The 13,443-nt window shown below is 43.1% G+C and overlaps 2 protein-coding genes across 4 annotated transcripts; one reads left to right on the top strand and one right to left on the bottom strand.

Moving 5' to 3' along the window:
* Positions 1-5,197: 5,197 nt before the first annotated feature.
* bub1bb (BUB1 mitotic checkpoint serine/threonine kinase Bb) lies at positions 5,198-8,859 on the bottom strand (the record flags this gene model as incomplete). Its single annotated transcript, XM_083997625.1, has 9 exons — positions 8,790-8,859; positions 7,765-7,931; positions 7,590-7,649; positions 7,347-7,491; positions 7,045-7,241; positions 6,764-6,927; positions 5,900-6,093; positions 5,710-5,810; positions 5,198-5,486 (listed from the first exon to the last, which is right to left on the bottom strand). Exons 2-9 carry the CDS (start codon positions 7,905-7,907, stop codon positions 5,198-5,200), a joined length of 1,293 nt encoding a protein of 430 aa, XP_083853751.1. The 5' UTR covers positions 7,908-7,931; positions 8,790-8,859.
* Positions 8,860-8,987: 128 nt separating this feature from the next.
* Positions 8,988-12,828, top strand: zfyve19 (zinc finger, FYVE domain containing 19). Of its 3 annotated transcripts, none has more exons than XM_083998200.1 (11): positions 8,988-9,191; positions 9,280-9,404; positions 9,498-9,551; positions 9,641-9,807; positions 10,284-10,426; positions 10,544-10,652; positions 10,856-11,077; positions 11,222-11,298; positions 11,506-11,607; positions 11,921-12,084; positions 12,320-12,828. In XM_083998200.1, the coding sequence occupies exons 1-11, from the start codon at positions 9,138-9,140 to the stop codon at positions 12,396-12,398; spliced, it is 1,296 nt and encodes a 431-aa protein (XP_083854326.1). In that variant the 5' UTR covers positions 8,988-9,137; the 3' UTR covers positions 12,399-12,828. The 3 variants fall into 3 exon arrangements, with proteins under 3 accessions (XP_083854326.1, XP_083854327.1, XP_083854328.1); XM_083998201.1 differs by having other exon boundaries at positions 10,859-11,077; XM_083998202.1 differs by having other exon boundaries at positions 10,859-11,077; positions 11,927-12,084.
* Positions 12,829-13,443: the final 615 nt, after the last annotated feature.

The raw sequence follows: 13,443 nt of genomic DNA on the forward strand, positions 1-13,443 counted from the left end.
CTCTCACCCCCACATCAGCACCTGGCTGCACTGCATTCTGCTCACAGCCTCTCCTCCACCTCCTTCTTCTCTTCCTCCACCACCACCACCACCACAGCTGATGCCTACCGACGGTATCCTGCTCTTTATCAATGACGTTAAGCCTCTTTTCCCTCACTCCCCCCCTCCTGCTTTACCCCACTGTCCTCACCGTGGAGGGGAAATACGGGGGGAGATGGGTCTCCGGAGGGATAAACCATTGTTAGCAGATGGAATTAAAAAAAAAAAAAAAAAGACAAAAAAAAAATGAAAATAATAATCAGTCATCCCTTACCTTGCCGTCCAGTGAAGAGGAGAGCCTCTCTCCTCCAGGAAGGATTGGAAGCGAGTGTGCGCACATACACACTCACATACACTATTATAGCCTACACCGCTCACTCACATCCACACACACGCATCACTCACACACGGACATACACGCTCCCTCTCTCATACACACACACACACACACACACGACGAGGAGGGCTGGCTCTCAAGCAAGCGCGCACTGCAGGCTGCCGCTTGCCTGGGAAAGCCTGATGCGTTCCTCCCTCCAGGCAGAAGCACACACTGCCATCTCAAAGGCTCTTTGTTGGGGCTGATTCATCCCCCGCTCCGTGGCTGAGTGCTGGTCTGTGTACCGGTGCCTGCTCCCGGGGACACGGGGTGACCGTGCAAAGGAGGGACAAAGCCATGAAGAGGAAAGGCAGCATCCAGAAGGAGAGAATATCACGGCCCCGTGCAGCTCCTTCCATCCCCCCCTCTTCTCTCTCTCTCTCTCCCTCTCCTCTGGCTCACTGTCGCTCTCCCTCTCTCTCTCTCTCTCTCTCCTCACACAGACACACACACTCTCTCTCTCTCTCTCTCTCCCTCCCTCCCACCTCTCTCTCTCTTTATCACTTCCCTCCTTCTCTGCCTCCTCCCACTCCCTCATTGGGCTGCAAAAGAATTGATAGCAGCATGTGCATGTGTGTGTGAGGGTGTTTTAAGCTGGTTTCCAGTGACTATATGGAAAGGAGAGCTCCTCCACCTCATCACCTGGGATACCTTTCACCCCCCCACACCACACCACACCACACCACACCACACCCTCTGTCTCCTTTACATGTGATGTGAGTGACATGAGAACAGAGAGGGGTGCTGGATCCAGCGCTCAGTGTTGCTGCTGTTCAGACAGATGCATTATCCATGGAATGACAGGGTCAGGGATGGCAGATGGCGCGAGGGGTTGGTTATTTCCTTATGTGTGTGTTTGTGTGAACTAGGGAGTGCGGAGGAGAGGAGGCATTATGGGGCTATTTCTGTAGAGAGGGTGCAATCCTCATCCTCTCGCAATCGCCTCTGAGACCACCGTGACCCAAAAAATCTTTGGGGGTGGGATGAAGGCACAAGAAACTCAAGTCACACACACAACACAACGATAATATGCCCCAGTCGTTATTTGACTGAAACGTTCCCTTCTCTTTTCCACCACAATCATTTCCTGAATAATTTATACAGCAGCTAAGACCAGACACAAAGCAGGAAAATGTATTAGGGTCAAGTTATGCAGTAACTGCGTGCAGAGCGAGCCAGATTTGGGGCATACATGTCATACGCAGTGTTTTGATATGGGAGACGCTGTAACAGGCTTAAATAATGATCTCCCTCCTCCTGACACGTCAGATAAACTCAGGTGAATCAGGCTCCACTCAACCAAGTCTGCATATCAATGGCAGATTTGCCTGTTGGGGGTATGGCAGACATGACCCCACCCTCTCTTTCATTCCTACTTGTCAGCATTACCACCACAGATATTTATTGGCGTGGCTTTACTTAAGTGCCTGGTATGATTTTTTCCCCCCCTTTTCAGTTCAGAGCCGTAAACCACAATAAAACTGTCTTGTAATTGGTTTCTTCATATGTAAACTTATGGCTGTTGTCATAACAACGACGGTCATGTTTGCTCAGTCATTCTAGGCTGAGCTGTTTGTATGCTAGCACTTATCTCTGCTTGGTCAGTCTGAAGGAGAGCCGGCGGGTCAAAAGGTCAAGAAAATGAAACACCTGCCAACTGCATTCATCACTGACAAACACCACTTTTGTTTCAGCACATACACACACAGAGAAAATACATTGATTTTATGCACTCTTGTCCTATTGCAATATTGACCCAAAAATTCTGTTTTTATTTGTTTTTTACAGTGTCTCAATGGAGAGACATGCTAACCCAGCAGGGTTTATTTAAATGTACTCATCAGGAGTCTCCTTAAACACTTAACCCATCAATTGGATAAAAGATGGAATGTAAAAAAAAAGGGGGGCTTACAATGACAATACAGGTTTTAAGTCAGTGTCATTAATAAGAAAGCCCACAGGTCACATTAGGTGAAGCTTCCTTAATTATTTGCATTTCAATTCATTCTATTGTTCAGGATGAATCTGAGAGGATTTCACCAGGAGGAGTAAGCCGGTGCATATTCTCATTTGTCCAGGTCATAGTATTTCAAAGGAGGTTAAATCGAAAGCAACTGGACTGGAAAGCACCAGGAGTTAACGGGGCTCGGCCTACAAAGGTGATGCAAATGCTACTGAAAATCCAGTGTCATCTCCAGATGACCTACAGATCCATTTTAATTGAGTAAAATGTCTGACATCTACAGTAGATATGACAAAATGTGCGTTATTGGCCCATTTACTTGACATTAGCGGTATATGGAAGCCCATAAGTGCTCAGAAAAGGTAAAAGGAAAAAAGAAAAAACATGCAGGGAGTCTGCAACTATGAAAACCAAAAAAGTATAACACAAAAAGTAATTTTGACTTCTAAAGTTAAGATTATGTTGTAAATCAACATATTTTCAGACAAAATTGTGAGGTGTAAGTCAAAATCTTATTTTTATCAAGTCAAAATGATACATCACTAAATTGAAATGATCAATCACTCAGTGACATGTTATAATGTCATTGTTTAGAATAAATAATTACACTAAACAATGACATTATATAGCATAAATAATGACACTATCTATTCAAATAATGACCTACCAAGTCAGAATAAGTATTTACTAAAATGGAATTATAATGTAAATCAATATTGTAATTTGGAAAGATAGTGTAAAAAAAAAAAGCGGATTCAAAAACATTTAATAACATCATGACTACTTTCTCATATTTAATATATTTCTTTGACAGAAATGGACCTGAACAATAATGGCAACATTCTGTGAATACAAATCAGACTCTGATCTGCTGCTGCTGCACTTTTGCCCGGCCGAGACGAGTTCAGTCCACAAAATGAACAAAAATGCCTCCTTGTCACGTACGTGAAGTGGAACCGTGGGCTGAGAACTTTCTGTTAACTGGTGCATGTAAATACAAGCCGTGCAAATAGGTTAAGAGCTCTGACTGTAAAACACGGCCCATATAGAGGCTGAGTGTTCCTGTCTATCAGAGTAACAGCGCTGGACAAAAGCTCTTCTCTGAGGGCCTGTCTAAAGCACATTAAGGAGAGGTAGCCTGCTTGTACCATCTCTCTGCTGCAGTAAGAGAGAGCTATGGATTTTCTGTCTGAGGCGCTATCAGAGTCACTGGCTGCTTGCTTTCATGGGATGAGCTTTTAATAAGTCCTGCCAAATAGCGCGCTATAGAGGATGCATTATGATGTGGTTATGCTGTGTTATTATGGTGGGAGTGCATCATGTTGCCTATCATTTATCACTGAATTTCAGCTGCTGGAAGTGCTAAGCCAAAATTAAAAGTAGACAGTTTTGGGAACTCACCAGTTGAGAGGATCTTGGCTGGCGGTGTCATATTTCCAGTATGAGATTAAAGTCTGTTCCTCCAGTGCTTGCACGTCCATGTAAAAGCAAGCAGCACTCTGCGCTGAAGTACGTCAGGGTAGTGGCCTCTTGGGGGAGATCCGCGGCCCGTTCTGCCCACAACTGCAAAGGGGTGGATTTCACTTGCTAATGAGGCAAGCACCTATCTTCCAGCCATTCATCAAAGTCTGCCGTGTGAGCTGCCTGCGTGTGAAGTGGATCCCATCATCACAGTACATTAGGTTTACTCACAGCACTTTAGTCAGCGAGCTTCTGGGTAACCTCTCCTGGACAATCATTAACATTTGTCCAGCTGAATATTAGATGGTTTCATGAAAAGTCTGGTGTCTGTAAAGTGTTGGGATTTCTAAAAGACAGTTCAAGAGTCCCCTGCGGTATCATACTGAAATGAAGCCACTTCATTAGAATAAGCAGCAGCAGTGATAATGACATTTATGACTATTTGAATGTAGTTTACTTTCACTTTTGGTAACCAGTTTTGACTCGTTAAACTGCAGCAACAGATTACACTCTGCACTAATTTGTTGCACCCCATTAGTAATCCAAATCCAACCCACATTAACAGGAATACAATCCTTGCTTTCCCTTGCATGCCCCCTGCTGACAGTGCATTACCACAATCCCCCGTCTAAAAAAAAAGAAAAAAAGAAATCACAACTGCACAAGTCATGTGACAGACAATTAACAAGTTTATTGAACACCAGTGACACATGGCCAACAGGGGACGTTTTACTCAGACTGAGACACAGGATCCAGTCGAATCACCTCACTGAAGCCCAGTTTCCAACTGTGGTGTAAATTTGCTCAATAAAACAACTAAAAGACAGCAACATGTATAAAAAGCACCAAGCAAAAATGCAGCTGAGATAAAATGAAATGACTGAGAGTGCAATTAGGAATAACTGTGGGTAGGATTTCTACAGCAGAGACCTGAGCTAGGGTAACCACATGTGTTTAGTATATACAAGTGGTGGATACATAACCATAAAATAAGTTTACATAGCCCTCTAAGCACTACTGTGAAGCTGATATTATTGATTAAAATATGTATGTTTCTAACCTACAGTCAGATCTATTGCAGTAGTTCATGGTGTTTCGTACTGGATTGCATTAGATTGTACAGATGTTCCCAGTATTTAGTCCTGTTGTGTTTTTAATGAATCCTACACAGCTAAAATAGTGTATCTTCAGTCAAATGGGTTTCTGCAAATCTCAACCACTTCTGTCTTCTGACCTTTCTTAGCGACTAGGTTTGCATAAACAAAAATATTTACAAGATAACACACACAATGTCAAAAACCAAAGTGACAATCCATAAAAAAAAGAAGAAGACAACAATCAAACCGTCGTTAGATGTATCAGTTTTCAGCAGTGGCAGTAGCTTGATCCTTTTGACCTGTGACCTCCTGCGGCTCCTGTGCCATCTTTTTGAAGTAGCGTTCAGCACGCAGTTCCTCGAAGCAGAATTCGGAGGCGCCGCTGAGCAGCAGCTCTTTACAGTACATGCTCTGCTCCTGTCGCTTCCCTGACTCCGCCTCCTTCTGCTGCTGCTGGTGCTCCTGCAGTCTCTTTAGAGGAGTTTCCTCTCTACATGGCTTACGCGCTGATAAAACCGTGTTCACTGCTGGGTTGATCTTACATGGTGTCCTGTGGAAGAGAGGAGAGAAGAACCATCTCAACGGACATCTGATCCATTCATTTTTAGTTAATTTTAAGAGCCAACTCTAATGATAAACGTCACATGACCATAACTCGAAAACTGGTATAGACTGCTTTGTCTGAATACTTATTTCAGTTTCAGTACTTATTATCATGAACCTGAGTGCATGATGTTCAAACAGCAGATAAAAAGTAGATTCTTGTCACTCACATTGTTGGAGGCTGGTCTGACTCCTCCACAAATGGCTGGAAGGTAGGTTTGGGAGGTGGTGGAGCCATGACAGTATGCCCAAATTTGGACTTCTGGGGTACCTATGATGCACAAAACAGAACTGTATTATACTGACAGGGCTATTTTTACTCGTATAAATGGCATGTTGTGACACCTGCTTGTGTCATACCTTGACATCACACCATCTCTCTTGTCTCTGGTCGTTCTCCTTTGCTCTAGAAGTGGGAGGAGCCATCCAGGGCTCCAGTCTGGGCTCTGATGGACCAGCACTTTGAGTCTTGCTTTCATCAAAGATCACCAGCCGACTGTTGGAAGCGTTACCGAGAACAGGGGCACCGCGTGACTGTAAGCCTCCAGAAATACCTGTCCAAAGAAAACATTAAACACTTAGATTAAACATCCTTTATAACAATAATGCTGTTTACTCAAAGGTCATAGCTACAACTTTTTCATCAAAACGATTAATAAAAAAAAAAGAAAAGAAAACATCCACAGAACGTCTAGAGGGGTGCAGAATAAAAGTATTATTTTTACAGATTTTTTAAAATAGTATATAAATAATTGTTTTCAAAATTTTGACGGGTTGGTATGAAATTATCTGTGTGCCAACAGCATTAGTATGTTTATGTCACATGAGGTGGAGCTCAGGGGGCCAGATCAATCCATGGGCCAGATCCTGATAGCTCTGTGGAGAAACTGCCATCAAGCTAATGCTAACTAACGGTCAGCCGGTACTGTAACGTTTCCGGTGCAGGTGTGATGCTGCAGGTTTGTTGGGTTCGTCTGTAGGTGAGTTAGTGTGAAATGATTCAGATAAATACGGTTAGCGCTAGCTTAGCTTTAGCTACTAGCCGCTCCCTATAGGCGTATCTGGCAACCAGTACAATTGAAGGTTGGAGCGAGAGCATGCGAGTGTGAGTGCGACACTTACTGGCCGGGAGGAATTCAACTTGTAGCTAACACCTTTAAAGTGCTGGAACACTTTACATCAGCTGAGTCTTTCACAACATGTGTAAATTAGATGTGTGCTTACTTTTAATTGCGGGTCCAGTTCTGTTGACGGGAGCGACGGCTTTCTTCTTCCCTCTATGCTTGAGGTCGACCAGGGAAACTCTCTCAGGCTGTTTGGGCTCTTCATCACTATCGTCCTCCTCCACATTCATCATCACCTGTCGGGCCACACGTGCCTGCAGAGCCCTTTGAATAACACCATAGAAAACTGTGATTATGATTATGTTGAAAGCAGGGAAATAAACTCCTCTCTATCTCTATTAGATCTTTATTTATCTCATACTGTTCTGTATTGATTCATACTTATGAAACTGCAGGAGCTTATCATGTGGCTCAGCAAATTTCTTGAATCCCTCCTGGTAGACCAGGTCTGCTTTGCGAAAGTTGCCTTGATTTTCATACTCCTCAGACCAAGCGATGTACAAGCATGCCTGTGTCACTCCTATTCCCTGCGCTTGCATGTATCTGTAAATGTCCAAGGGCTCTGTGCAGGTCTCTGCCTGTTGATAAAAAACACACACATATATATATAATATGTCAGTTATTGCTGATGGATTAATTTGTCAAAGCTGCAAAATTAGTCCGGGATTAAATAGAACACATACAAATTTGATCCAGATGTCAACGTAGCGAGGGTCATTGTGATATTTCTTTTCCCCTGTGAATCTGGTCGTGACCTGCTCCAACAGAGTGGTGAGGTTGCTCTCCTTTCCCCCCTGAGGGAAGGTTTGCTCTGTCCACTTTATATACCTGTGAAAGACAGATCCACATGAGGATTAAATATAAAACTTCTCAGATTTAAGAGCAACATGGACGACTACACTTCGGTGTTGGCATACATCACTTACCGATCCCAAACATCAAGTGGATCATCTCCTTCATACATTCGCAGCTCAGACTCAAAGGCCCTGGAGAAGCAAAAACCAACAAACCTCCATCATTATGTGAAACCTGCTGGGAGAGTTTGTCCATTAGAAATTAAGATCACCAATTCAGAAGATAAGTAAGAAAGCTCATCCATACTGTCTCTGTTGGTTGATGGCTGAGCTGACTCCATCCTGTTGTTGACTGAGCGCTTGGTGTAAGACTGATATGTCTCTGCCGCGCCGCAGCGGCTGGATGTTTTCTTTGCTCAGCTCCCATTCCACATCTCCTCCCTCTGCCATTGTGGAAATTAAACGACGAGATGCCTACAAACAGAGACACAGGTCAGAGACAGAGTTAACCTTAATAGTTTCCAAATGTCCTTCTGCACTTGCTCCTGTCTGCAGTAATGATCTCCTCAGTGGAGGACACTTGATAGTACAAAAAGCTAATGGACAATATATAGATTTACCACTACTACTACTAATAATAGTAATATTAATAATACAGAGTAATATAATGAACTTGCTTTTTGGTTAACAGCACTAAATTGTTTTTCATTGGATTCCTAAAACCTTTGATTTAGCCTCTTTTTGATCCAAAATTTTGGATTTCCTTTTCCTTAAAATGAACTCAGAGATAAAGTTATGTGTAAATATGAGTGTGCTTTATGTTAATATTCTCGTAATGACTGGCACGTGTCATTATTCCCCCACTATTATAATGTACTTTACATTAATAAAGATAATAACTTCTGATACAATTTAGTATTTAGGGCTTTTAGTGCATGACTGTGCAAACTGGACAGAGGAGGAGTAACGTTAATGTCACTCAGTTACAGGAATGTTACACGTTTCATAACATGACGGAAAAGTAGCGTACAGTAATAACAAACATCTTTACAGGTCTAGAACAGTTCGAAATAACCGATATAACAAAATGTCACAGTGCTCTGTAACAGTTTGTAGCACAAAAAAAGAAACTGTGCTTCCTGTGGCTAAAGTTAAACAACAGACGCTGAGGAGAGAGGACCGATACTGAGGCATGACGAGAGGGGGCTAACACACCAGCTAGCTAACATTTACTTTATCTCGATCCGTTTCAGCGACTCGCTCAATATTGTCGAACTGTACGTCTCACATTTAAATATAGACCCGCTTCTCTACAAGTGGTGTTATTCATACCTCTTACAAGCCTCCTCCGCCTGTTTTCTTGAGTAAATCACCAACTGCACAGCTGCAGCACGGCTCCCTGTTGAACGGTCGGCTCCGTGTTTTGAACGGCGACCGCGAGCTCATTTGGAGGAAGCTGATTGGAGGAAGCAGAAACAGGAAAACGTATATTGACGTAACGTCGCAACTTCCGGTATAGTTCCGGATTCGTTCGCAACAACGCTGGAGGAAGGTTGAAAACAGGCTCTGAGCTACCAAATTATTTCCTCATAGAGTCGGGTTTCTCCTAATATTCACCTTGGATATCAATAGCAGCCGAATTATAATAACAACCTGTCACATGAGTCCGCACGTGTCGGAATGGACAACCGTTGTTTTTGTTGTGCATCAAAGTTTAGCCTCTTCAAGAAGGAGGTAAGGTCTGGCTGGCTTAGAATAATAACGCAGATATACATGAACATGGACAGTAAACGGTGTCATTTCTGCTGGTGTGTCCTCACAGCTGGGCTGTAAGAACTGTGGCCGCTCCTTCTGCTCCAGCTGCTTGACTTTCAGTGCTGTGGTGCCTCGCTGTGGCACCACCCAACAGCAGAAGGTGTGCAAACAGTGCCATGGCAATTTGACGAGGTAAAAGCCAAACCAGAAAAGAACCAACGGAATAAATGTGATCATCTGATGAGCCTGAAGGCCTCTGACATGTCTTTGTCTTTTCACTTTCAGTGGGGAGTCGCAAAGCAGTGCTGGAAGATGGTCCCCTCCTGAAAATTACAAAAAGTGATGATGCTATACATAACATTTATTTATATGATGACATTTGAAAGGCAACAGTTGTGTTACATGTAAAGTTAATGTCTCTCCCATAGACGGGTTGCTGCGTTCGAGGCCAAACAGCAGGGACATTCAGCGCAGCCTCCTGCTCATGGAGGGAGCAAAAACAACAGAGCGGGCCATCTACCTGTCAAAGGCTTGAGTAAAGAAGATCAAGCTATTGCTGAGAGACTTCAGAAACTCAAAGAGGAGACAACACCCAGTAAGGAAATTAGATTTTAACGACTACTACTTCAATTTAAAGGAATAGTTCACCAAAAAATGAAATTCAGTCATTATTGACTTACCCTCATGCTGATGAATACTCTGGAGTAGTTTTTTATTCCTTAAAGTGCATCTGGAGACCCGGGAGGCCGGTTCGTAGTCCAACGAAATCCTCGAGTCAATAGCACCCAACACAAAAAGGTCCATAAAACTACACAAAAACCTTGTATTATTCCTCCATACTGCTCGTGCACTGCAATCCAAGTGTCCTGAAGGGATATAGTCCAGAGTTTACTCGAAACAACGTCATTTAGGACATTTTTACAGCCTAAACAGTCCTGTATTGAATGCGATTCACGCGTGCACCCGCTTGCATTCATCAGCATGAGGGTGAGTCAGTTTCATTTTTTGGTGAACTATTCCTTTAATGCAACAACTTTAGTCACACCATCTTTTTTTTTACCTCTTCTTCAGAGTCTATCCCTTCTGAGAAAGAGATAGAGTCTCGCCTCGCTGCACTGAAAGCTCCCAGCCAGCCAGTGCCTTCTTCAGAGGACATGGAGGACCGTCTGGCAGCTCTGCGGGGTCTGCCTCCGCCATCTCAAGCTCCTCCAGCTGTGAGCTAAACCCCAACTCCTTAGGCAACATTGTGAAATATTTGACATTGTTTAGAAAGGGCAGAATGCTAAAGAGTTACCAGTGCAGTATGGGTAATTGTGTGCTCATCTGTACAGGTGCACAAGCCTCCAGATAACAGGACTCAGACTGAACAAACCAATGATCTGCTCGGTCAGATGACAGAGGAAGTTGCCATTGATGAGCAGCAATCAAATCCTGAGTGCAGTAAGATCTCACTTCTCTCACACACAGTCAGTCGGTTTATCATACAGCGACCGGAGCAATGTGTGACAATCCTGCAGATTATATCAAGATTCCATTACGACAGTCATGCCATAAAATCTCACCTTGTTCCACTTCTGTGTTGATCCCCTAATAAAGTACCTTTACCTTTACCTTTAATATGATAAAACCTATTTTTTCCCCAGCAGATGCCAACGGCCGTATGAACGACCTTAACAAAGGGGTGGGGGGAATCCTGGATGAGAATTTGGAGGAGAACCAGGATGCGGTCAAGCAGCTGGAGGTTGAGAAGGACCGTCTGCTGGAGGAGGCCATGGAGGAGCTGAGGAGGGAGCGGCATTCCCAGGATCAGATCCTCCACATGGCCAAGAGGATGGCCGAGCTGAAGGGGCAGGACCCAGACAAAGGTACGTAACATATATGATTAACAAACCACTTTATCTTATCTGTTATCTACAGTTTTACTCCACAGTCCCAAAAATATGATAAGATCTGTAGTAAGAGGAATATATATCTGATAATGTGTCCTTGTTTTCTCATTTTCTTTTTAGTTACCATGGAGGACTTCCAACCTCCAGACAGTGATGAGGAGACTGAGGAGGAGGCAGTGAGGAGAGTCTTGAAACAGGTATGGACTTTAAAATGAAATACAATCAATTGTGTATTGTGATGTAGATGGTAGTGAGTGTACATAACACACCTTTAAAGGTCATGGAGAGCCAGCTCAGACCACTCAGGACCACCACAAGGGGCTGCTATTTTGCCACTGTGATTGTTTGTTAATGTGAACTGCAGACATGTTTTGAAATAGTTATTTTTCTGATCTTTGCTCCAGCTCTCAGAAGAAGCTGCACTGGATGAGGCCAGCGGCTACAACATTCCTTTAGAACAGAGTGGACCGAGGAACGTGGAGAAGAAAAAAACTTCAAAGAAACAGGTACCAAAAAAAATAAACAAACCCAAAATACAAATTCAAGCATTTTTCCAACTGTTAGAGCAGTGTTTTTCAACCTTGGGCTCGGGACCCCACGTGGGGTCGCCTGGAATTCAAATGGGGTCAACTGAAATGTCTAGTAATTGGGGAAAAAAATACCTATAATAAATTATGATCAAAAACACCACACACAATCTTAATCTAATCAAATGCAGCATTTCAATGTCAAAATGGGGTCACGAGACAAAAAAGGTTGGGAACCACTGTGTTAGAGGGAATAACATGTAATCTGTTGATGGTATGGTGTGTTTGAAAGAAACAGGCACCGGCAGCTAAGAGTAGGATTTCACCTGCTGCCGTGGCTCATCAGCAGTCAGACAGTGATGAAGATGAACTTCCATGGTGCTGCATCTGTAACCAAGACGCCACGGTTCGCTGTCACACCTGTGAAGGAGACCTCTACTGTAACCGCTGCTTCAGGTAAATGCAACACCTTCATTATGAGAAACACAACCACAATTCTGTTGGTTTGTTCTTTCTCTCAGCTTTGCATGGAAATCTTTACTCTGATGCCAAAGAAAAAGACGCCTGTGATTTGGAATGTGTACCATGACCCAGATACATTGCGGGCAGGATGCTGCCATAATGTTCGGCAGCATGAATATCAAGTATTTAGAGTGATGAATTATCAATCCACACTCCATTATCTCCCCAGGGAAGGCCATGATAAATATGACAGGATGGAGCATCGCACCACTAACTACACCGCGCCAAAGAAGAAGAGGAAGTCGTGATAGCTACACTGTGCTTGTCAGTCATCACCCTTAGACTTCTGCTTTAGCCTTAAGTGACCTATTATTATCACTATCATTATTATTGTCTAAAAGCTGTGTCAGGAGTTTTAAACACCACCTACTATCTCAAGCAATGCAGAACTCCTAATTCAACCTCTAACTTATTATATCCAGCCTGTATAAAGTGGATGTAAATATGTGTCTGTGTAGACCTCAGGAGGAGCAGCATCTTCCTTCTGTAACTGGAAACACTGATCTAGATGAGCAGAATTAACACATAAACAATAAGTAAGCAAAGCCTAGACACAGACTTTAATGCAAATGCAATACAGTGTACTGTATATTTCCTTTGTCTGTAATGTATAAAAATAGAATTATGTGAAGATTGTGTTTTAGCAAAACTGTACAGCAGCACACAAAAGTTGTAAAGTGTCCAATCCACTAAGAAGCTTGAATTTTTCTTTCTCCACGCCACTCGTCCTACTTCCTGAAGGCAACAAAGGCTCATCTTAGAGTCACTTTGCACTTGTTACCGTTTGATTTGATTCTTTCTTTTCTTTTAATTGACAAGACATACAGAAGGCAGACACATCATGAGCTCATCTGGGATGATGCACAGTCCCAGACTACTGTCAGCTCTGGACCGAAGAAGCATAGAGGAGTCAGTATAAAAGGATTAGTGAGGGCTTTGTTTCTTTTGGCAGGCACTGCAGTCACTCTTGTAATCTATGTTTGGCTGTGAGTCTGACATGAGCATTGCTTTTCTTGTCCTTGTGTGTAATTTAATTATAAAGGAAGCAAAAGTGTCGGGCGCCATGTCACGTCTTTTTTAGAGCGTGGCTTATCTTTTAGTTTTATTTTTAACACTAAAGCCTTTTTTCTGTTTTTTCTCGTTTTTTTTAATCAAAGTTATTATTACTTGACAAAAATGTCTCAGCCTGGCAGCGTAGTGTTACAGCATGGATGGCCTCTGCGGTGGAGACTCAAGAGTGGAAGCGGGGCGAACCAAGCAAATTACTATAATGGAGCCCTCGGCCAAAAGACC

Source organism: Trachurus trachurus (assembly GCF_905171665.1).
Source record: "Trachurus trachurus genome assembly, chromosome: 22".
NCBI lineage: Eukaryota > Metazoa > Chordata > Actinopteri > Carangiformes > Carangidae > Trachurus > Trachurus trachurus.

Bases quoted from the DNA above. Each gene is read 5' to 3' on its own strand.
- zfyve19 (XM_083998200.1), top strand. From the start codon at position 9,138: ATGGACAACCGTTGTTTTTGTTGTGCATCAAAGTTTAGCCTCTTCAAG. The intron at 9,808-10,283 runs GTAAGGAAATTA...CCTCTTCTTCAG, and splicing joins CAAAGAGGAGACAACACCCA to AGTCTATCCCTTCTGAGAAA. The intron at 11,299-11,505 runs GTATGGACTTTA...TCTTTGCTCCAG, and splicing joins TGAGGAGAGTCTTGAAACAG to CTCTCAGAAGAAGCTGCACT.